Source organism: Callithrix jacchus, chromosome 2, assembly GCF_049354715.1.
Source record: "Callithrix jacchus isolate 240 chromosome 2, calJac240_pri, whole genome shotgun sequence".
Taxonomy (NCBI): Eukaryota; Metazoa; Chordata; class Mammalia; order Primates; family Cebidae; genus Callithrix; species Callithrix jacchus.
Genome location: NC_133503.1, coordinates 144717295 through 144740886, shown reverse-complemented (window position 1 = coordinate 144740886; position 23592 = coordinate 144717295). Strand labels below are relative to the sequence as shown.

General features: G+C 36.5%; 1 protein-coding gene across 2 annotated transcripts in view; it reads left to right on the top strand.

The window, feature by feature from the left end:
• The window catches only part of CWC27 (CWC27 spliceosome associated cyclophilin), a 290308-nt gene that overhangs the window by 24362 nt on the left and 242354 nt on the right, over positions 1-23592 (top strand). For both annotated transcript variants that reach the window (XM_002744915.7, XM_008992001.5), the window contains exons 5-9: positions 851-949; positions 1882-1985; positions 4287-4356; positions 21440-21519; positions 22486-22519. In XM_002744915.7, the coding sequence (XP_002744961.1) occupies positions 851-949; positions 1882-1985; positions 4287-4356; positions 21440-21519; positions 22486-22519 (387 nt within the window). The remainder of the gene's footprint in view (positions 1-850; positions 950-1881; positions 1986-4286; positions 4357-21439; positions 21520-22485; positions 22520-23592) is intronic.

Here is a 23592-nt window from a genome sequence, read left to right as displayed (position 1 = left end):
TCCCCCATATGCCAGGCAAAACTGGATGTTGTGATGATGAAAGGGAAAAACCAAACTCAGTACAATTGGAAAGCTGGTGTTGTTTTAAAAGTCTTTAGAAACACTGAATGAAAGGAATCACACTAAAACCGTGAATTGCAATATTCTTGGTTAATACATTAACCAATGGGTTCGGAAATATTCTTTGACACATTCTTTTGAGCCACTCCAACAGAGCCTGTCTGATGTTTATCAATTCCTTCTATTTATTTCTTAAAAATAAGAGTATATAATAAAATGAAATTTAAGTTGTAATTCTGTGTCAATTTTTACAATTGGGATTGTATAACTAACATGTCAGAGACAATGTATAGCATAGTTAGAAGTTAGAAAGACCATCACTGTTGGTTTTATAGTTTCTTTGAGCCTCATTTTTCTTATCTGTAGAAGGATAATGATAGTTTCTACTTTTAGGATGTTTGTGAGATTAAATGAGGTAATGTCTGTAAAGCATTTACCACATTATTGTTGTCATTATTTGCTTATTTTATTCTATTCCGAAGTTTAATTTTGTTTATGATGTTTGAATGAAAAGTTGTCATCCAGTAGGATATTATTTGGCATTATATTTTTAATAAAAACTTAAATATATATTGGAAATTTCCTGAAAACTTACTGAGGGATTGAATTCCATCCATGTTTTCTCTTTTAAGATAAAGTTGCTTTATTTGCATTATTAAATGCATATATTTTTATGTAATCATATGAAATTACCTTTTAATTATTTGAAAAATATTTTCAAAGGTTTTTTTTCTTAATTCAAAGGATGAATGTGATAATTTTCAATTATATTATATTATTAATTTGATAGGTTACAGGGGATACAGTATATAACATGTTGCGACTGTCCGAAGTAGACATTGATGATGAAGAAAGACCACATAATCCACACAAAATAAAAAGCTGTGAGGTAGGAGCATGATTATTATGAGATATGGCACTTAAATTGTCATTTAAGAGGAATTGAATCTTAGTATTTTTAAACTATTGGATGAAGGCTTTATACTAAGTTAACATCACAACTCAGATTTTATCTCTAATTTATTTGGGCACAATTTCTAGTTAAGAATTTTTTTAATTCAAAGTTTTTAATTCAAAGATGAAACTTCATCTGATAATCCAGTGACTGAAAAGCTTACCTCATAATACAAAGTTAAAGGAATTCCATTTATTTAGCCCAAAGAAGTGACTTCATAGGTAATTTAAGAGTGATCCAATGGACGCAGTGACTCATACCTGTAATCCCAGCACTTTGGGAGGCCAGGGCGGGCAGATCACAAGTTCAGGAGATCAAGATCATCCTGGCTAACATGATGAAACCCCGTGTCTACTAAAAATACAAAAAATTAGCCAGGGGTGGTGGCATGCAACTGTAGTCCCGGCTTCTTGGCAGGATGAGGCAGAAAAATCGCTTGAACCCGGGAGGCTGAGGTTGCAGTGAGCCGAGGTCACACTACAGCCTTCCAGGCTGGCAACAGAATGAGACTCTGTTTCAAAGATAAAAGAAAAAGAGTGATCCTTTATTGAGGAAGCAAGAATACTTGACTTGAAATCAAAGCACCTGGGTTGGTCTTACTTACTATGTATCATGTACAATTTCTCATATTTTTTCCTTTTGTAAAATAAGGATAAAATATCCCTTAATTGCACATAGGATTATTGAGAGAATCCAATGAGGCCATGTAAGTGGAGGCGTGTTGTATAGTATATACATATCACTATGCAAATAATATTTATGTGGGGAAAAATATGGACACTATACCAATGCAATTACATATTGTGTTTAATTTTTTGTGAAATGTTTAAAATTTAATAATGTTTTCAAAATATTTCTTTTCATAGGTCTTGTTTAATCCTTTTGATGACATTATTCCAAGGGAAATTAAAAGGTCAAAAAAAGAGAAACCGGAGGAGGAAGTAAAGAAATTGAAACCCAAAGGCACAAAGTAAGCACAGTGGAGAGATTTTTCTGCAGCTTGAAAAATGACACTTATTCATTTGGTTTACTTTATTTCCTTTTATAGTAATTGTTTATTAGCAAAGGAGAGGCCAGTTTGAACGAGAGAAATATTGGAATTATAAGTGTGTGTTTGTATTAGTTCATTTTCACATTGCTATAGAGACATACCTGAGACTGAGAGATATTGGCATTATGAGTGTGTGGTTGTATTAGCCTGTTTTCACACTACTATGAAGATATACCTGAGACTGGGTAATTTAGAAAGAAAAGAAGTTTAATTGACTCACAGTTCTGTATGGCTGGGGGGGCCTCAGGAAACTTCAATCATGATGGAAGGTGAAGTGGGCATCTTCTTCACAAGAAAGCAGGAGAGAGCAAGTGTGAAGGAGGAACTGTCAAACACTTACAAAACCATCAGATCTAATGAGAACTCACTCAGTATCATGAGAATGGCTTTGGGGAAACTTTCCCCATAATCCAGTCACCTCCCAGCAGGGTTCCTCCCTCAACATGTGGGGAGGTTATGGGAATTACTCAAGATAAGATTTGGGTGGGGACACAGAGTCAAACCATATTAGTGGTATTTTGTTGTTGTTTTCTAAATGAGCAACTCTTGTATTCAGGTGCAATATATCTTAAGCTACGAACATATCATCTCAGTTGTTCATATGAAATCTGTATTAATAGATACATATTTTATGATCCCTATAACAATTATTTATATAAATGAGTTGTTGAGAAACTTTTGTTTGTTGCTTCTTATTTTAAAATTAATATATGCTCACTCAGTATACATAGAAAAAGTATAAAGAATATTTTTAATGACTACATGATTCCCTTATGCAATTTAACTTTTATTTTTCACTTCTTTTTGGTGCTACTAAAAATAATCTTATTATAAATATTTGAAAATATTAAGCTGTTTCATTCAGTGTCCTGGTTTATTTCCTGAAGATAATTTTCCAAAAAGTAGGAATAAAAAAATAAATTTCAGTATTTTGTGATAATACTCTACATTATTAACATTGTCTGTATATACTGCAGAGTTAGATTTCAACATATTCTTTTACTGAATTGTAGGATCCTTATTAGGGATTTTATTGTACCTATAATTGTTTAATTTGATCAATTCTAGATATAATCCTGCCAAACCTAGTTAATAAAAAGCACAGTTGATTAAACTTTCTAAGCTTCAGTTACCTCTTCCTGTAAAATGGAGATTAGAATAAGTACAACACCTGGTTGTTATGAGGATTAAATGAGAAGAGGTATGTAGAAACATCCAGTAGTATAGGCATTCAATACCTATTGGTCTTTTTCCTTGACATCCTACAAATATAGAGTTAAGTTGTTTTATAAACTGTTAGCTATGAGCCAGACATTTTAATAAGCAAAATAACTTATTGGAATATTTTGTGGCAAAATAACTGCTTATTGGAATTATTTATTTGATTTTTTAAAATTCTTTGATCAGCTTATTTTGACTAACCTATCTCTGGATGAAAGGTTACTGTCACTATAGTTTTATACAGTATGTCGTCACTGTGATTTATCTTAACGATAAACTCTAAAGTCAATTTTTGTGTGTGTTTGCTTTTTGTTTCCAGCAAATATGTTGGGGATGATATGTTGGTTATTGCTTGCTTCTAGGTTTTGGGGAAACAAAAAATCTGTTTTGCTGCCACATCTTTAATTTTTCTATTTGAGAGAGAGTTTTAGTAACTTACTGTTTATCTTACTTGAGATTTCTTTCATTTGATGAATTGGAGGAGACAAACCTAGCTTTTTCTCTTCGTGGGCTATTTTAGTTGTTTATTGCTTATATTTTTTCTGTCTGACAATTTTGTATACATTATTTATTTTAAAATATTAAAACATATTTTACCAAATACTAGATTAATTGCTTCCCATTTGTAGCACTCAGGGATATATACTTATTAGTTTTGCAGAAATCTCCATTTTGCTTCCAGTTTTGATAAATATAAAAAGCTTAACTATTTCTGTCATGCTTAACTTAGCACATTTAATGATAGTGCCCAGGAGGGATTTTTGGTCATAAAAAGTTAGTATAATATAGGAAACATTGGTGCTGTGAGGCAAAAGCCTTAACATCATACTGAAAATAAAGATTGTTAGAATACTTCTGGTGAATACTAAGTAATATAGTTTTTTAAAAAAAATAGAATGTGTTTATTCTTATAAATTCTATTCTCTTGCTCTGAAAATAATATGTTTGATTTAACTTTTTCTGTCTGTTTTTTTCTTTCATTCTTTTTTTTTGGACTAGAAATTTTAGTTTACTTTCATTTGGAGAGGAAGCTGAGGAAGAAGAGGAGGAAGTAAATCGAGTTAGTCAGGTAATCTGTAATTTGCCCTTTGTTCTAACTTATAAAAGAAATTAAGGTCTACTCATTATTGTATCTCCTGCTATATATTGTATCTCCAGCACGTTTTACGTGGGACAGGCTCAGTGTTCATTGAATCTGTAAATTGATTTGTGGTCAGTAATATTTGCAACTTTTGAGATTATTTCCCCACATAAATTTGTAGTGTTTATTTATTTTTAATGTTGGCATTTTAAAAAAAATCAGTTTGAATTAGACTTGCAGCTTTTTAAATGGTTGAACTTTATGATTCATGTCCTAACTGCTATTTGTTCAGTTGGTATGATAGATGATAATGATTATTGTCATTACTGTTATAAACAATCATAGAACAAAACTCTTATATTTATTTTAATGTTATTTATATCTGTTTTGTTTATTTTATTCTCATCACAGCCCTTTGAGATGGGTGATATTATTATCCTCATTTTATGAATAAATTTAGCTATAGTTTATAATTTGCTCAAAGTCACATGACCAATAAATAGCTATGGCTGGGAATTGAACCCAGGTCTTTCTAACTATTAAATCTATGTCCTTGAATTATGCAGTGCCTCCTGGCCTTTTTATTGTGCCAGTCCTTCCTGTAGGTCTTTACATGTGGTTTTCTTCAATATTGCTTGCATCATGATACTCATTACTGAAACACGGTGTCTTGCCATTGTTTAGAGCAGTAATTCTGGTATGTATACTATAAGAAAATTACTTTCAAAGGTTTCTAGTCCTAAGGATTCTGATATGCCTTTCTTCTTTGAAAATTAGTGAACACTGAGACCTAAAGGGTTAGGTTCATAGTCTTTATTATTGTAATGAAAACTTTATAACCTATTAGTCTTTTTAATTTTTTATTGGATTATAGGTTTTGGGGTACATGAGCAGAGCATGCAAGACAGTTGCGTAGGTACACACATGGCAGTGTGCTTTGCTTTTCTTCTCCCCTTCACCCACATTTGGCATTTCTCCCCAGGCTATCCCTCCCCACCTCCCCCTCCCACTGGCCCTCCACTTTTCCCCCCAATAGACCCCACTGTTTAGTACTCCCCTTTCTGTGTCCATGTGTTCTCATTTTTCATCACCCACCTATGAGTGAGAATATGCGGTGTTTCATTTTCTGTTCTTGTGTCAGTTTGCTGAGGATGATGTTCTCCAGATTCATCCATGTCCCTACAAACGACACGAACTCATCATTTCTGATTGCTGCATAATATTCCATGGTGTATATGTGCCACATTTTTCCAATCCAGTCTATTATCAATGGGCATTTGGGTTGATTCCAGGTCTTTGCTATTGTAAACAGTGCTGCAATTAACATTCGTGTACATGTGTCCTTATAGTAGAACGATTTATAGTCTTTTGGATATATACCCAGTAATGGGATTGCTGGGTCAAATGGAATTTCTATTTCTAAGGCCTTGAGGAATCGCCACACTGTCTTCCACAATGGTTGAACTAACTTACACTCCCACCAACAGTGTAAAAGTGTTCCTTTTTCTCCACATCCTCTCCAGCATCTGTTGTCTCCAGATTTTTTAATGATCGCCATTCTAACTGGCGTGAGATGGTATCTCAATGTGGTTTTGATTTGCATCTCTCTGATGACCAGTGATGATGAGCATTTTTTCATATGATTGTTGGCCTCATATATGTCTTCTTTCGTAAAGTATCTGTTCATATCCTTTGCCCACTTTTGAATGGGCTTGTTTGTTTTTTTCCTGTAAATCTGTTTGAGTTCTTTGTAAATTCTGGATATCAGCCCTTTGTCAGATGGGTAGACTGCAAAAATTTTTTCCCATTCTGTTGGTTGCCGATCCACTCTAGTGACTGTTTCTTTTGCCGTGCAGAAGCTGTGGAGTTTCATTAGGTCCCATTTGTCTATTTTGGCTTTTGTTGCCAATGCTTTTGGTGTTTTGTTCATGAAGTCCTTGCCTACTCCTATGTCCTGGATGGTTTTGCCTAGATTTCCTTCTAGGGTTTTTATGGTGCCAGGTCTTATGTTTAAGTCTTTAATCCATCTGGAGTTAATTTTAGTGTAAGGTGTCAGGAAGGGGTCCGGTTTCTGCTTTCTGCGCATGGCTAGCCAGTTTTCCCAACACCATTTGTTAAACATAGAATCCTTTCCCCATTGCTTGGTTTTGTCGGGTTTATCAAAGATTGTATAGTTGTATGTATGTTGTGTTGCCTCCGGTGCCTCTGTTTTGTTCCATTGGTCTATATCTCTGTTTTGGTACCAGTACCATGCTGTTTTGATTACTGTAGCCTTGTAGTATAGTTTGAAATCCGGTAGTGTGATGCCCCCCGCTGTGTTCTTTTTGCTTAGAATTGACTTGGCTATGCGGCTCTCTTTTGGTTCCATATGAAGTTCATGGTGGTTTTTTCCAGTTCTGTGAAGAAAGTCAATGGTAGCTTGATGGGGATAGCGTTGATTCTGTAAATTACTTTGGGCAGTATAGCCATTTTCACGATGTTAATTCTTCCTAACCATGAACATGGAATGTTTCTCCATCTGTTTGTGTCCTCTCTGATTTCATTGAGCAGTGGTTTGTAGTTCTCCTTGAAGAGGTCCCTTACGTTCCTTGTGAGTTGTATTCCAAGGTATTTTATTCTTTTTGTAGCAATTGCGAATGGCAGTTCGCTCTTGATTTGGCTTTCTTTAAGTCTGTTATTGGTGTAGACGAATGCTTGTGATTTTTGCACATTGATTTTATATCCTGAGACTTTGCTGAAGTTGCTTATCAGTTTCAGGAGTTTTTGGGCTGAGGCAATGGGGTCTTCTAGGTATACTATCATGTCGTCTGCAAATAGAGACAATTTGGCTTCCACCTTTCCTACTTGAATACCCTTTATTTCTTTTTCTTGCCTGATTGCTCTGGCTAGAACTTCCAGTACTATATTGAATAGGAGTGGTGACAGAGGGCATCCTTGTCTAGTGCCAGATTTGAAAGGGAATGCTTCCAGTTTTTGCCCATTCAGTATGATATTGGCTGTAGGTTTGTCATAAATAGCTTTTATTACTTTGAGATACATTCCATCAATACCGAGTTTATTGAGGGTTTTTAGCATAAAGGGCTGTTGAATTTTGTCAAATGCCTTCTCTGCGCCAATTGAGATAATCATGTGGTTTTTGTTTTTGGTTCTGTTTATGTGGTGAATTACGTTTATAGACTTGCGTACGTTGAACCAGCCTTGCATCCCTGGGATGAATCCTGCTTGATCATGATGAATAAGTTTTTTGATTTGCTGTTGCAATCGGCTTGCCAATATTTTATTGAAGATTTTTGCATCTATGTTCATCATGGATATTGGCCTGAAGTTTTCTTTTCTCGTTGGGTCTCTGCCGGGTTTTGGTATCAGGATGATGTTGGTCTCATAAAATGATTTGGGAAGGATTCCCTCTTTTTGGATTGTTTGAAATAGTTTTAGAAGGAATGGTACCAGCTCCTCCTTGTGTGTCTGGTAGAATTCGGCTGTGAACCCGTCTGGACCTGGGCTTTTTTTGTGTGGTAGGCTCTTAATTGCTGCCTCAACTTCAGACCTTGTTATTGGTCTATTCATAGTTTCAGCTTCCTCCTGGTTTAGGCTTGGGAGGACACAGGAGTCCAGGAATTTATCCATTTCTTCCAGGTTTACTAGTTTATGCGCATATAGTTGTTTGTAATATTCTCTGATGATGGTTTGAATTTCTGTGGAATCTGTGGTGAGTTCCCCTTTATCATTTTTTATTGCATCTATTTGGTTGTTCTCTCTTTTCTTTTTAATCAATCTGGCTAGTGGTCTGTCTATTTTGTTGATCTTTTCAAAAAACCAGCTCTTGGATTTATTGATTTTTTGAAGGGTTTTTCGTGTCTCAATCTCCTTCAGCTCAGCTCTGATCTTAGTTATTTCTTGTCTTCTGCTGGGTTTTGAGTTTTTTTGATCTTGCTCCTCTAGCTCTTTCAGTTTTGACGATAGGGTGTCAATTTTGGATCTCTCCATTCTCCTCATATGGGCACTTATTGCTATATACTTTCCTCTAGAGACTGCTTTAAATGTGTCCTAGAGGTTCTGGCACGTTGTGTCTTCGTTCTCATTGGTTTCGAAGAACTTCTTTATTTCTGCCTTCATTTCGTTGTTTACCCAGTCAACATTCAAGAGCCAGTTGTTTAGTTTCCATGAAGCTGTGCGGTTCTGGGTCGGTTTCTGAATTCTGAGTTCTAACTTGATTGCACTATGGTCTGAGAGGCTGTTTGTTATGATTTCAGTTGTTTTGCATTTGTTGAGCAGTGCTTTACTTCCAATTATGTGGTCAATTTTAGAGTAGGTGTGATGTGGTGCTGAGAAGAATGTGTATTCTGTGGATTTGGGGTGGAGAGTTCTGTAAATGTCTATCAGGTTTGCTTGCTCCAGGTCTGAGTTCAAGCCCTGGATATCCTTGTTGATTTTCTGTCTGGTTGATCTGTCTAGTATTGACAGTGGAGTGTTAAAGTCTCCCACTATTGTGTGGGAGTCTAAGTCCTTTTGTAAGTCATTAAGAACTTGCCTTATGTATCTGGGTGCTCCTGCATTGGGTCCATATATGTTTAGGATCATTAGCTCTTCTTGTTGTATTGATCCTTTTACCATTATGTAATGGCCTTCTTTGTCTCTTTTGATCTTTGTTGCTTTAAAGTCTATTTTATCAGAGATGAGAATTGCAACTCCTGCTTTTTTTTGCTTTCCATTAGCTTGGTAAATCTTCCTCCATCCCTTTATTTTGAGCCTTTGTGTATCCTTGCATGTGAGATGGGTTTCCTGGATACAGCACACTGATGGGTTTTGGATTTTTATCCAATTTGCCAGTCTGTGTCTTTTGATTGGTGCATTTAGTCCATTTACATTTAGGGTTAATATTGTTATGTGTGAATTTGATACAGCCATTTTGATGCTAAGTGGCTGTTTTGCCTGTTAGTTGTTGTAGATTCTTCATTATGTTGAAGCTCTTTAGCATTCAGTGTGATTTTGGAATGGCTGGTACTGGTTGATCCTTTCTATGTGTAGTGCCTCTTTTAGGAGCTCTTGTAAAGCAGGCCTGGTGGTGACAAAATCTCTGAATACTTGCTTGTTCGCAAAGGATTTTATTTTTCCTTCACTTCTGAAGCTCAGTTTGGCTGGATATGAAATTCTGGGTTGAAAGTTCTTTTCTTTAAGGATGTTGAATATTGGCCCCCACTCTCTTCTGGCTTGGAGTGTTTCTGCCGAGAGATCTGCTGTGAGTCTGATGGGCTTCGCTTTGTGGGTGACCCGACCTTTCTCTCTGGCTGCCCTTAGTATTCTCTCCTTTATTTCAACCCTGTTGAATCTGACAATTATGTGCCTTGGGGTTGCTCTTCTTGCGGAATATCTTTGTGGTGTTCTCTGTATTTCCTGCAATTGAGTGTTGGCCTTTCTTGCTAGGTGGGGGAAATTTTCCTGGATGATGTCCTGAAGAGTATTTTCCAGCTTGGATTCATTCTCTTCGTCCCCTTCTGGTATACCTTTCAAACGTAGGTTAGATCTTTTCACATAGTCCCACATTTCTTGGAGACTTTGTTCATTCCTTTTTGCGCTTTTTTCTCTGATCTTGGTTTCTCGTTTTATTTCATTGAGTTGGTCTTCGACTTCAGATATTCTTTCTTCTGCTTGGTCAATTCGGCTACTGAAACTTGTGTTTGCTTCGCGAAGTTCTCGTATTGTGTTTTTCAGCTCCTTTAATTCATTCATATTCCTCTCTAAGTTATCCATTCTTGTTATCATTTCCTCTAATCTTTTTTCAAATCTTTTTTCAAGGTTCTTAGTTTCTTTGCATTGATTTAATACATGATCTTTTAACTCACAAAAGTTTCTCATTATCCATCTTCTGAAGTCTAATTCCGTCATTTCGTCACAGTCATTCTCCGTCCAGCTTTGTTCCCTTGCTGGTGAGGAGTTTTGGTCCTTTCTAGGAAGCGAGGTGTTCTGGTTTCGGGTGTTTTCCTCCTTTTTGTGCTGGTTTCTTCCCATCTTTGTGGATTTGTCCGCTGGTCGTTTGCATAGTTGCTGACTTTTCGATTGGGTCTCTGAGTGGACACCCGGAATGTTGATGATGAAGTATTTCTGTTGCTTGGTTTTCCTTCTACCAGTCTAGCCCCTTTGCTGTACGACTGCTGAGGTCCGCTCCAGACCCTGCTTGTCTGGGGTGCACCTCTAGCAGCTGTGGCACAGCGAGGGATGCTACCAGTTTCTTTTTCTGCTATCTTTGTCCCAGGATGATGCCTGCCTAATGTCAGTCTTTTGGATATAGAGGGGTCAGGGAGCTGCTTGAGGAGACAGTTTGTACTTTATACGGGCTTAATTGCTGAGCTGTGCGCTCTGTTGTTCATTCAGGGCTGTTAGGCTGCTATGTTTGATTCTGCTGCATCAGAGCTCATTAAAAAACCCCTTTTTTTTTTTTTTTTTTTCTCAAATGCTCTGTGTTGAGGGGTTTGGGCTTTATTTTTGGATGTTCGATGAGGTGTCCTGCCCAGCTAGAAGGCAGACTAGCCACTGTTTGGCTGCCGAGGCTCCGCCCTGCTGTTGTGTGATTCGCCCTGTTCCTGCAGGCTCTGCTGTGGTCTCCGCCACGCCCTGCGGCGGAGTCTCTTCGTTGTAGCGTGTTGCCTCAGCAACGGCAGGCTGCGTCAGCAGTGGGCGTGTATCTCAGTAGGGACGGGTTGCCTCGGCAACGGCTGGCTGCGTCAGCAGTGGGCGTGTATCTCAGTAGGGACGGGTTGCCTCGGCAACGGCTGGCTGCGTCAGCAGTGGGCGTGTATCTCAATTGGGGCGTGTTGCCTCGGCAACGGCTGGCTGCGTCAGCATTGGGCGTGTATCTCAGTTGGGGCGGGTTGCCTCGGTAGTGGTGGACGCCCCTCCCCCACAGAGCGTCTCGGACCGTCTGCTCGGGATAGTTTGAAATCGCGGTTTTGTTCGTCCCACTGGGTATCCCAAACGATCTGTCCCTGCAATCCCCTGGGCTGGGCTACTGTCCAAGTCTCGTTCAGTCTCAAGTCCAGCCCTCTCAAGTCTCAGGTTGCCGGTTCAACAGGGCACCCGGACAAGCACGCCCTGTGGGGATTGCTGGGTAGGGCCGGCCGCCGCCGCCCCGGCTGCCTGGCATCCCATGTCTTTTTATACTTGGGAGTTTCCCCATTCTGTGGGCAACAAAGATCAGTCTGTAAATGCAGCTCTGACTCACCATTTGCGGATTCAACGCGAGCTCCAATCCTGGGTTGTTCTCACAGCGCCATATTGAGTCCTCTCCACCTATTAGTCTTAATTGTTTAATGTAATTATCTATTTCTAACCAACTCTAACATTGAATTAAAAGCACATTATTATTATTCTTGTTTTTACTTCTTTATCTATATGTTCCCTTATTAGTGAGCATGGTTTTTATAGGCTAATGTTGGACGTTTAGTAAGCACTCTACTTAATACCCCTGGCATTAAAATATAATTAAAATGAGCATGTACATGGAATATTTTGCTCATAATTTTTTCTTGCTTTTTACTGTATTCTTGAGTGATCTATTTGATGCCATGTGTTCAGTTTCCACTTACCTGTACACCAACATTTTAAACTCCAGGAGATGAGGCTGAATATTTCTTCTGGGCTCTTATCCCTTGTTCAGAGTTGCTTTGGGAAACGCCTCTACTTTAGATGTCAAAACTAAATTCTTTTTTTTTTACAAAAAATTCATTTCCCAATTGTTTCTTTTTTTGAGACAGAGTCTCACTCTGTCGCCTAGCCTGGAGTACAGTGGCACAATCTCAGCTCAGTGCAACCTCCACCTTCCAGATTCAAGCAATTCTCCTGCCTCAGCCTCCTGAGTAGCTGGGATTACAGGCATGCATGACCATGCCCAGCTAATTCTTGTATTTTTAGTAGAGACAGGGTTTCACCATGTTGGTCAGGCTGGTCTTGAACTCCTGACCTCATGATCCACCTGCATCGGCCTCCCAAAGTGCTGGGATTATAGGCATGTGCCACCATGCCCAGCCCATTTCCCAGGTGTTTAATGTCACCACTCTGTCACCTCAGTATCTGAAGAGTCATCTTGTTTAGATGTCAGTGCTCTAGTCTTGCATTGTTCATGATTCAAATTTATGCCTCATCAGAATGATTTACTATGTGTCATAATTCTGTGGATGTGTTTGTGAATGAACAAAATCACAAATGTTCGATCTGGAAACTGCCAGGGTTCCTTTTCATTGATGTTTTCTAAAGATGTCAAGTTTTCTTGCATACTCATACCTTCCTCACAGTTCCCCCACCCCTGTTTTTCCTTTTGCCTGCACTGTGCTCTCTCATTTATTTGCCCACTTTTTGTTTTTTCTTTAAGATTTAGCTCTACTATCACCTTCTACTTCTACGTCCCCCTGCCGCTGAACTCCCACCCAGGCTAAGCTAGGTACTTCTTTCCATGATAATCTGTCTCTGGCCATCAAAGCATTTATGATACTGCATTATAATAATTTATTTTCTTATCTGCTAATTGTACTATTTATTTTATGTAATCCTTTTAACAACCATGCAATATAGACATTATTTTTCTTATTTTGTAGAATAAAGAAAGTGAAACTTAGAGGGGGTTAAATCACTCATCCACGATCATGCAAATAAGAGATGATGAAATCAGAATTATGAACTGAGGGTTTTTTTTAAGCTAGCTAAGTCTCTCATATGATTGTGAATGCTATAGAAGCTGTCTCCCTCATGCCCAAGGCATCTCAAAGCTGCCTTCTACCCCAGAATGCTACACTGCTAGTGAAATTTTTTACTAGTGAAAAAAATTTTGCTGGTAGCATAGCATTCTGGGGTAGAAGGCAGCTGGGGAAGGCAGTTGGCCCTTCCCTAAATCCCATAGGTTCCTGGATAGCAGATTGAGCAGCCTTGGAGAGCAAGGGTAGGAGAAAGGAGTTTTTCTGTCAGTTTTATTGTTAAAATTAAATTTCTAGTCTAAAGTAAGTTTTGTTCACAATTACTTTGAGATTAACTTTATTAGGAAATTAGTTTGAATTTTTTCTCTTTGTAACAGCAGATATGTTAAATGTTCAAAGTGTATCTTTTGTCTGCTTTCTACTATACAAAGTAGAAAAATGATATGTTTAAATTATATTGAATATTGTGGACTTACACTCCAAAAGCAATTTGTGTTTCAGAATGAAATGTACAAGGATGCCATCACAGATAGTGCCGTCTTGCTCTTTATTTTCTTTCCTAAACCTGAGAAACACTTTAAATACTTTTAGAAGGACTGAGTAAAATCTTTCTCTCTGCCCAGAAAATTACAACCCAAATACAGCCCATTATCACATGAGTATTAGTGTCCTAGTATTGTGTCATCATAATTTCCTCATCTGGCTCTTTCATAAGGAGGTGCTTTGGAATAAAGTTATCATCAAATGCTTGTATGTGACTCTCACGTCTATATCTCTAGCCTGGTTTACTCCTCTTTTCTCCAGCTGCTTATTGCACACTAGTTTCTCAAGCCCTGGCCAACGCTTAACTCACTATCTTTTTCTTCTCAAACTTCTTGTTTCGTGACTTTGTATTCCCTGGTGTCAGTATCTTCCAAAGGATAGATATCTTCCAGAGGAATTCAGTATCTTTCAGAGGAATTCATACTAGGGAAATGTTGGAAAGACTGCTTTAGCAAATCTGAATGACTTGCTGCTCTATATGTATGCCTCATCATTTCTGTTTTTTTGTGCCTTCGTTCATGTTCTTTTTCCCACCTGAAATGTCCCATTCCATCTCTGGCTAGCAAAGTCATATTTGTTTTCAGCATATGAATTGCCATCTTTTCTAAATGTCTTTTCCAGCTTTTAATATTTTTTTTTCTTTTTCTTACCCAACCTTTGCCTTTCTTATGACACTTTACATTTTCCTTTTAAACACATCTTTTTTGCTTTATTACAGAAGAAGCATATGACTATGTTTGCATTGTACATTAGTCCAACATTATACCCTTTACTTTATAACGTATTAATTGCATAGAGTCCTGAGCTGTGAGCTCATTACAGATAGAGTCTGTGCCACTTTTGAGTGGCAGTGTATTAGAGTAGAAATAACATGGATTTGGGATCATACACATTCCTATTAAAACTTTAATTTCCCTTGATACTCTGTGAGCTTTGAGAACTTAATCCCTCAGAGCCTCAATTTTCCTTTCTATAACATGAAAATGATATGTCCCACTTACTGTTGTAAGGATATAGATAGTTTTAATTTTGATTTAGTTTACAGTATTGAAAAATGTCTTTGAAAGTCAAATGCCTTAAAATAGAACTTAAAATAGTTCTCTGATATTAAAATACCAATTATATATATGCACTATATATATTATATAGAGAACTACAAAATGTAAAATTCTCTAATGTGATCATAACTGTTATGTAGAATCTCATGCCCTTATGCCCAATCTAGAGGGCCGTTGATAACTTCATTATCAGCTTTTTTGGGTGAGAAGCCATAATCTTGACACAATTGGCTACTGCCCTTCCTGAGCACTCCCATAGAGTCCTTGATAGTGGCTTGTGCAGCCAGACTCATTATTACCTACCAAGAACCCCATTTTTCACATGCAGTTGGATCTTGGCACACTGAAGAATCTCTAGCCTACAGAATTTAACTTTTTTGTTTGCTTTATGTAATGGACAAGGAGGTAAGTTTAGCTGGAGAAAATAGAGTAACAAGAACAATACTGTTGAAATTTGCTGGCTTAGAGAAAGGGAAATTGTTTTTGAGTACATCATATAAATTCTGGAGAGAATCCAAGTAGAAATGCATTTTTGTTTAATTTTGCTTATATACAGTTTTTTACACTACCAGCACTGTTCAGATACCTTGGTAAGAAGAGAAAGAATGTTGGAAAACTGTGGCTAATAGAATATATTCCTTTAAAATTTAGCTTTACTATTTTTAAATATACGAAACGTCTGGAGCCAAAGCCAAATAAGTGTCTGTTTTAATGACTAAGAATAATTTGCAGTTTCGGTGGTTGCATAAAATTAAGTATTTCTAAAGGGCTTAAAAATAATTGTTTCATTCTTCATTTGCTTATCAAGTTTCTTTTTTCAGTGACTGCACAGTATTAATCTTTATTCCAGAACCTTTCTGCCCAATCACGAGTTAATAATGGGTAAAGTCTGAATTGAGGCTTTACTTTATATGAAAGGAGAAATAAGATAGAGTCCTCTCTGGTTTATAGATTGTCAGTGTGGGATTACAGACACCCCTTCACCCCATTCACTTATTCATGACAAGGTGCCTCTCCCACATGGGTTATCTTTCCTTCATTATTTATTTCAGTATCTTTCTACTACCTGATAAAATCTCTTAGAATCATAGAATTTTATAGCTCAAAGGGATTTTGTCCAACTTCCTTTCTCTATAGATGAGGAAACTGAGCCTCTGGTTAAGTGACTTGCCAGACTGACTTCATTTCCTCTTTGATAGGATTGCATGATAAGGGGATGCCATAATAATCATATCTTGAGTTCAGAAAAGCACATTGTCAGACTCTCTCATGATATTCTTGTGGACAACATGAAGAAATGTGATCTGGGAGATAGGACAGTCAGATAGATTTATAGCTAATTGAATACTTCTGCCCAAAGGGTGCTTTGTTGTTAACCAGTGCCTATTTGAACTAGTAAGTTGAAATGTAATAGGAGTACATGTAAATTCCATACTTGAGTTCAATACAATCAGCTTCAGGTATGACATAATGGCCTTTAAGTCCTAGCTGAATTACTAAGCGTAAGATCTCTGGAATAAGGCAATTAACACTCTCTGCATTGTTTAGATTATACTTGCAGCATTTTGTCCAGTTCTGAACTTAGTTAAGAAAGATCTTGACAAACTAGATGCATCCAGAGGAAGGGAAGTTGGTGAGGAGAACGAGGATGATGCCAAAAACCGCTTCACATAGGGAATGCAGTGAGGAACTGGATATATTAACACTTTGGAGAAATAAAACTAAGTGAAAATATGATCCTAGACTTCAAATATTTGAAATATTTTTATCTGGAATATTGCTCCCTCATGTTGCTTTCTTAAACAATACTTTTATTCAAACATCTGTATTGGTTTAAAATTTATTCATGAATCTTTACATATAACTTAAATACAAATGTCAGGAAATATTTTTCAAGTTAAAGCTTACAATTAAGACAACTAGTTTTTATGTGGTAAGTTAAACAGGCCCATTTTTAAAGTATCTCAATAGCTAGATTTTTGTACAGTAATCAATTGTGTGACACTCACAGTGACACACAAAGTATTTCTTTCCCTGTAAGACATATTAACATTTTTACTTTAAATCCAGAGTTAGAGAAGGGCTTTTTCCTCACCCAGAAAAAGTTATCTTGATAGACAGTTTCACCACTTTTGAGAATAAAGTTAAGAATGTTTTGTCCTATTCTAGTTTATTTTATGAAATTAAACTTTCCCAAAAAAACCTGGGAGATGGGCATGGCATGGAGAATGCTGCTAGGCTGTTTGCAAAGAGGAAGTCAGAAATGTTAAAAAGTGTAATTAGTAAAATGTTTCTGCCTCATCAAATTGTATTCAACTTTAATTTGCTTGTCTTTCTAGTTGCTTAGACTTAGCTAATTTTACAAAGGTACTAACATATTTTATTAATTTCATATTGCTGTTTTAACAAATTGCCATAAATTTAGTGACTTTAAGCAAAACAAATTTAGTATCTTATATTTCTAGAGATCAGAAGTCTGCAGTAGTTTTCACTGGGCTAAATATCAGTTTACAGGGCCTTCTTTCTGGAGGCTCTGCGGAGAATCTAGTCTCTTGCCTTTTTCCACTTCTAGAAACGGCCTATATTCTTGGCATGCCCCTTCTATCGTCAAAGCCAGCAATAACTGGTAAAGTCTTTTCCATGCTGCATCACTCTAAAATTAACTCTATTGCCTCCCTCTTTCACTTATAAGGAGTCTTGTAATTACATCTGGACCCATCTTGATAATCCAGGATGATGTCCCTACCTCAGAATTTTTCATTTATATATGAAGTCTCTTTTGCCATGTAAGGTAATACATTCATAGGTTCTGAGGGATTAGGACATGGACATTGTAGGGACCCATTATTCTGTCTAATGTATGTCTAAACGAACTTTTTATAGTATGCCTAATAATAGGCCTTATTTGTAGTTCTAGAAGGTAGAAGTAGGCTTGGTTGAATGGTTGGAAAATACACACAGATTTTTTTTTCTCTCCATTCAGACAATTTCCTAATAATAGCAGCCATTTAAAAAGAAATGTGTGTGTGTGCGCGCATGCATGTGTGTGTGTGTGCACGTGTGTGTGTGTGTGTGTGTGTGTGTGTGTGTGTGTGTTAATAAGCTCATTTGAGGTGTTGAGACATGGTTGACTAGTCAGCAGTGATGTCAAGGAGATTCCTGCATTGCATGGGAGAACAGATTGTGGCCTCTAAATTCCCTTTTTAAACTAATAAGTTTTTCTGGTTCTATGCTGAAGGTCTCAGAGTGTATTAGTCAGAGTTCTCCAGAGAAACAGAAGCATCCAATAGAATGTGTGTGTGAGAGAGAATGAGAATAAAATAGATCCGTTTGTCTATTGATCTATCACTCTATCTCTTTATTTATAGGAATTGGCTCATGGAATTGTGGGAGGTGGCAATTCCAAAATATGTAGAGTAGGCCAGCAAGCTGGAGACTCAGGAAATAGTTGATAAGTTCAGAATATGCAGGCTGGAAACAGGCAGGGTTTCTTTGTTACAGTCTTGGGGCAGAATTTTTCTTCCTTGGGAAACTTCAGTTTTTGCTCTTAATGCCATCAGCTGATTAGATGGGGTCCACTCATGTTTTGGAGGGTAATCTGCCTTCTCAAAGCCTACTAATTTAAATACTAATCCCATCTAAAATATATTTTCATAGCAACTCTAGACTGGTGTTTGACTAAACAGTTGGGCACCATTGCCTAGCCAAGTTGACTCATAAAATTAACTGTCCATACAGAGTTCGAGATTGAGCCCCAGACCTTCCAGCTTCTTGGCCAATGTTGTTCCTGTGTACCTTCCTCCTTCCCTCTCTCCTTCCTTACCCTACCTTCTTTCCTCCCTCCCTCCTTCCCTCCCTGCCTTCCTCCCTTTCTTCTTTCTTCCTCCTTCCCTTCCTCTCTTTCTCCCTTCTTTCTTCCTCCCTCCCTCCCTTCCTTCCTTACTCCCTTCCTCTCTTTCTCCCTCCCTCCCTCCCTTCCTTCCTCACTCCCTTCCTCTCTTTCTCCCTTCTTTCTTCCTCCCTCCCTCCCTCACTCCCTTCCTCTCTTTCTCCCTTCCTTCCTTTCTTTCTTCTCTTTCTTTCCCTGTCTTCCCTTTCACTCTCCACACTCCTTCTTCTCTCTCCCTCTGCCCCCTTCTACCTGTACTCTATTTAGTTCCTACTGTTTTGCTGCCTCTTTGTTCTTGGATATAAAGTGCCAGATAACTTATTTTTTTCTGTGTCCCTCTGATTTTCATTTTTACATTTGTTTGCAGATAGTTTTGAATTTTCTATGAAGCTCCTAACACTGAATTTACTAAGTATATCTAGTATTTCATTCATCAGCTAAACCTCTTAATTAGCCAACTTATTTTAAGCAATTTTAAAACATTTATAAAGATATTTGGTGTTTGTTCTTCCTTTAAATTCGTTGTTACCTGATGGTATAAGTAAGAACCTTAAAGTAGGTCATTCAGAAAGAATAGGCATTAAAGGGAAATGTCTGAATTCATTTTCATCCTCTTTAGGATTGTCTCCTAATTTCTTCAGTTAATCTCCAATTTGCTTTCTCTCCTTGCAGGATCCAGAGTCTAAAAATTTGCCTTTTTCATGTATTTTTATACTAATTCCATTTTAAATGTTAATTAATATTTTAATTGGTAGTGATTGTTAAAATTAAACACAGTTTCCTTCTATTGTCAGGTCTTATTTTAAGTTAGTGTAAAACAAGTTTTTTCCTTTTTTCCTTTCAACTGTTTAAAGTAAGTTTTGGAAGACAAGAACCTTCTTTAAAAAATTAATCAATTTTAAAATTAGCTAAATGGAGCTAATTAATGTATAAATTACCTCACAGACATCATTTCTTATGGAGAGAAACATAAAATCTCTTAGTGATTTTCAAGAATACACTATCAGAACTTATTTTTAAAATACATTAACAATGAACAGAGGTTCCTGGCCTTTTAGTCCGCAGATCAGAAAATGACTTACACTAATAAATAGCAAAAGCAAGATTAGAATTCAGATCTCTAAGTAAGCTCTTGGTCCATTAATGAACAATACTATTTCACTTCTTTGTGAATGTTAGTTTATATTGTTAATTGTAAAGTAAATTGTTAATTGTCTATTACATATTAGACTATTTCTGAGGGTAGATGAAGATAATCTGATGGCCAGAGATGCAGGAGGAAGGAATTTTAAGGAAGAAAAGCATGAACAAAAGATGTTCAGGCTTTTATTCTTAAGTTATTTGATGTTCACTGTACACTTTAGCAGATAATCAATTCTCTTATGTGAAATGAGCAAGGCTGCTATTATTATTATTCCAATTTTGTGGGCAATGTATCTGAGGTCTCATGAGATCACCGTGTTTCAACAAATGGTACATGTTTTGGACTAAACCCCATAGAATTGTGGAATATTAGATTTTGAAACTCATTTGGTCCAGCCTTCATCTTTTTTCTTGTCCTGTGTTCTTTCTACTACACCACCCTCTGTTTTGTGAATATTTTCCCCCATTTTTCATAGTTGGACAAACGTTACAAGTAATTAGATGACATTTTGCTTTTTCATCACTCCTTAGTTTAAGTAAGTTTATGAAATTAGAAATATAGATTAATTGCATAATTCAGATTCTATTACTTTCTAAAACTACGAATAATATTTAGATGAACTGTTGGAGAAAGTTTATATTATGAAATTGCACTATAAGCATGTTTTAATTGATTAAATCTATGGAGAGCTCCATATTAATACAAAAATTTTTTAAATCTTTTTAAGAGCCTGTTTTTCAGATTAAAAGTGGTGAATGGAGCTTATGGGAAAGAGGTGTTTTCATCTCTCTGTATCTAACATTTAAACATTTTAGTTAACATATTTTGTTTCTTCTTTTCTTTGTGATGGAGTCTTGCTCTGTTGCCCAGGCTGGAGTTCAGTAGCATGGTCTCAGCTCACTGCAACCTCTACCTCTCAGGTTCAAGTGATTCTCCTGCCTCAGCCTCCCAAGTAGCTGGGATTACTGGCACCAGGCATATTTTATAATAAATTTTTCTGAATAAAATTGTCTTCAAAATGTTTCAAAGCAGAAATTATTCTTTCTGTCAACTCTAATCTCTTACTATTTCCTTTTACATGATTAGTTGGGAGTTGGGGTGGTAAGCAGCTTCCCACCTCAAGATAAAAGGTAAGTTTGAGGTGTCTCATCCCACAGTAGGGAAATCTGTAGAACAGGGGATTACAGCTCTGAAACCAGGCCAGTGTTCTGGGTTCATAGGGGCCTAGAGGAAAAGAAAAATTGATACATTTAGATTTTCGATATATAGGTACTATTGTCACACAGACCTGGGTATAAACCCTAGATCCTCTACCACTGACTAGTTTTGTGCCCTCTAGAAAATTACTTAATCTCTTTAACTATCTGTAAAATGGGGCTAATAATTCCCACCTCATATACTTTAATTTGGGGAGAGAGGAAGAGAGGAGTAGCAGGACTATTTGGAGCACAGTAACTAACACAAAGGATATACTTAATACTTAATAGCAGCAGTAATTGTTTTATAATGCTGCTTCTTATACCTTTTTATGTCTTGTTTCCCTTCTCAAATGTACATTTGCTGAAAACGCGAACTTTGAAATTAAAGCATTTAATAAATATTTGTTCATTGATAAATATTCTCATGCTCAAGAGGCTCTTATACATATTTTTCTTATTATGTCATTGCTAGATTTTATGTAAATTTGTTAACTTGTCATTTAGGAATACTGTTTATTTCCTCACTCATGATTATATTGTACATTCTTTTCCAGAGCATGAAGGGCAAAAGCAAAAGTAGTCATGACTTGCTTAAGGATGATCCACATCTCAGTTCTGTTCCTGTGGTAGAAAGGTTAGTCAGTTGTTGGTATGATCCTAAGTTCTTAATTTTCTGGCTCAGATAATTTTCTTTCTTCTTTTATGAGTAAACAATCGGTCCTCATAAGTCAAAAATTTTAAAGCCAGCCAAAAAAATAAAGCATTTTGATAACAGAGGTAGAGAACTTCAAGCATGTTAGAGAGAAACAAACACTCTAGTCACTTTCACTCTTGCTTTCTACCTCTGTTGAATGAGTTACGTTTAAAATTGTTTAACCATTACAAGTTAGGATTAGAAACTGTTTACTTTAACAGTTGAATGTTTAATTCAAGGTTGTTTTGCTAACTTTTTCTCTGAAGCATTTTTGTCTTAATTGTATCACAAATGAAAAAATTAGAGTTGAAGGTTTTTGTGAAGAAGTTATGAGTTTGGGGCCAGTCCACTAACTATAAATTCTCACATACTTGAGGAGTTAATAGAAAGTTTTCTTGCTACCTTTGTTGCTTCTCTTCGAGAAGGGAAGATGTCTTGGTGTTAGATTTAATTGCATAAGGTAAACTGGGCCAGTATCTCAAGGTGGATTACAATGCTGTTGTACTGAGTTTAGCTCATTTTCAAAACTCATATTTTAAGACAATCTTAACATCCTTTTATTTGAGGGACTTGGGTTTTTTTCAGCCAGAATACTTCAAGCCAATAGAATAAATTGTTTTCTGCCGACTAGTATTCATAAAAATAGCACTGTTAGTTGTTGTTCGCTTTTTTCTTGCAAATTCTAGTGAACTCATATATTTGCTAATGAATCATACTTATTCCACTTATAAAAAATGATTCTAAAGAATGTTTCCATCTGCTCTATAATGCCCTTCTTAAATTCCTATGTTGAAATAAGTTTTTGGAATATTATTCCCAGCAAACTATTCTAGATTTTTGGGTTACAAAATAATTTTATTAGTTTTACCTTGAAACTAAAATTTGTTTTGCTTATTTTTTTTATAGTGAAAAAGGTGATGCCTCAGGAGATTCAGATGATGTAAGTATTTATTTTACCAGAAATATAGTTTGAACAATTTATAGAAAATACATTTTTATACAAAATTAATTTTTCTTAAAAAGTAATCTATATTACTTTTATAGTTACATATGTCAAATTTTGGAAAAATAGAAATGATCTATTTAGGTATTAGAATATTTCTTTAGCTGTGTGTGTGTGTGTGTGTGTGTGTGTGTGTATCCCTAAAACATTAGATTCTTATATATGAATTTCTAGTCCATTTTTTTCTCCCCCCTCACATAGCATTACATTAATACTCAAACTTCAGATGTTATAATATTATTGTGTTAAAAGTTTAAATGTTGGTGTGTAGGCATTCTACATGATATATGGGAAATGCTTGGATCAGTCATTTATAGTAGTATCCCCTTTTTATATACACATTTCAAAAGATTCTCATTCAAGACTGTAGTGACCTTTATTACTTGTGGTGGCTAATAAAGCTAATAAAACAGAAGGAAGACATTCCTTTGATACATAGGAGATCAAGTTTTCAAATTATGCATATGCCACTTTTTATATAAAACCCATTGATCTATGCATTATATAATTCACTAGGAGCTATATATAACTTTCCATGCATGACCACAGATTTATATATTATCACAGTCAAAAGAGAAGGCTCTCTCTGGCTGTCAGTAGTAGATAGGGGATGAATATCTGACCTTGTCAAGAAAACCTTCCTGGAAGAGATATGCTGTTTATGTCTTACATGAGAGTTAAGAGTTAGCTAAGTCAGAAGAGAAAGTGGTGAAGAGTGGGGTCCCTCTAGGACAGAGAACAATGTATGCTAAGGCATGGAAATAAGAAGAGATTATACCTAATTTAGAAAATACAAGCTGAGATTTAAAGTTTAAAGGAATCTGTCTTGTGAAGAGCAGGGAAAAAGAATGTTGAAGGTAAAGGGAACCGCCTATACAAAATGGTCTGAAGCAGGGGAGTTTGCTGTGTTCTAAGAGGTGAAAGCTGGCCAGTGTGAACAGGGTGTGGTGACAGGCCAGAGCTTCATTGCAGAGCTTCATAAGCAATGGTGAGAAGTTTGAATTTTTCTT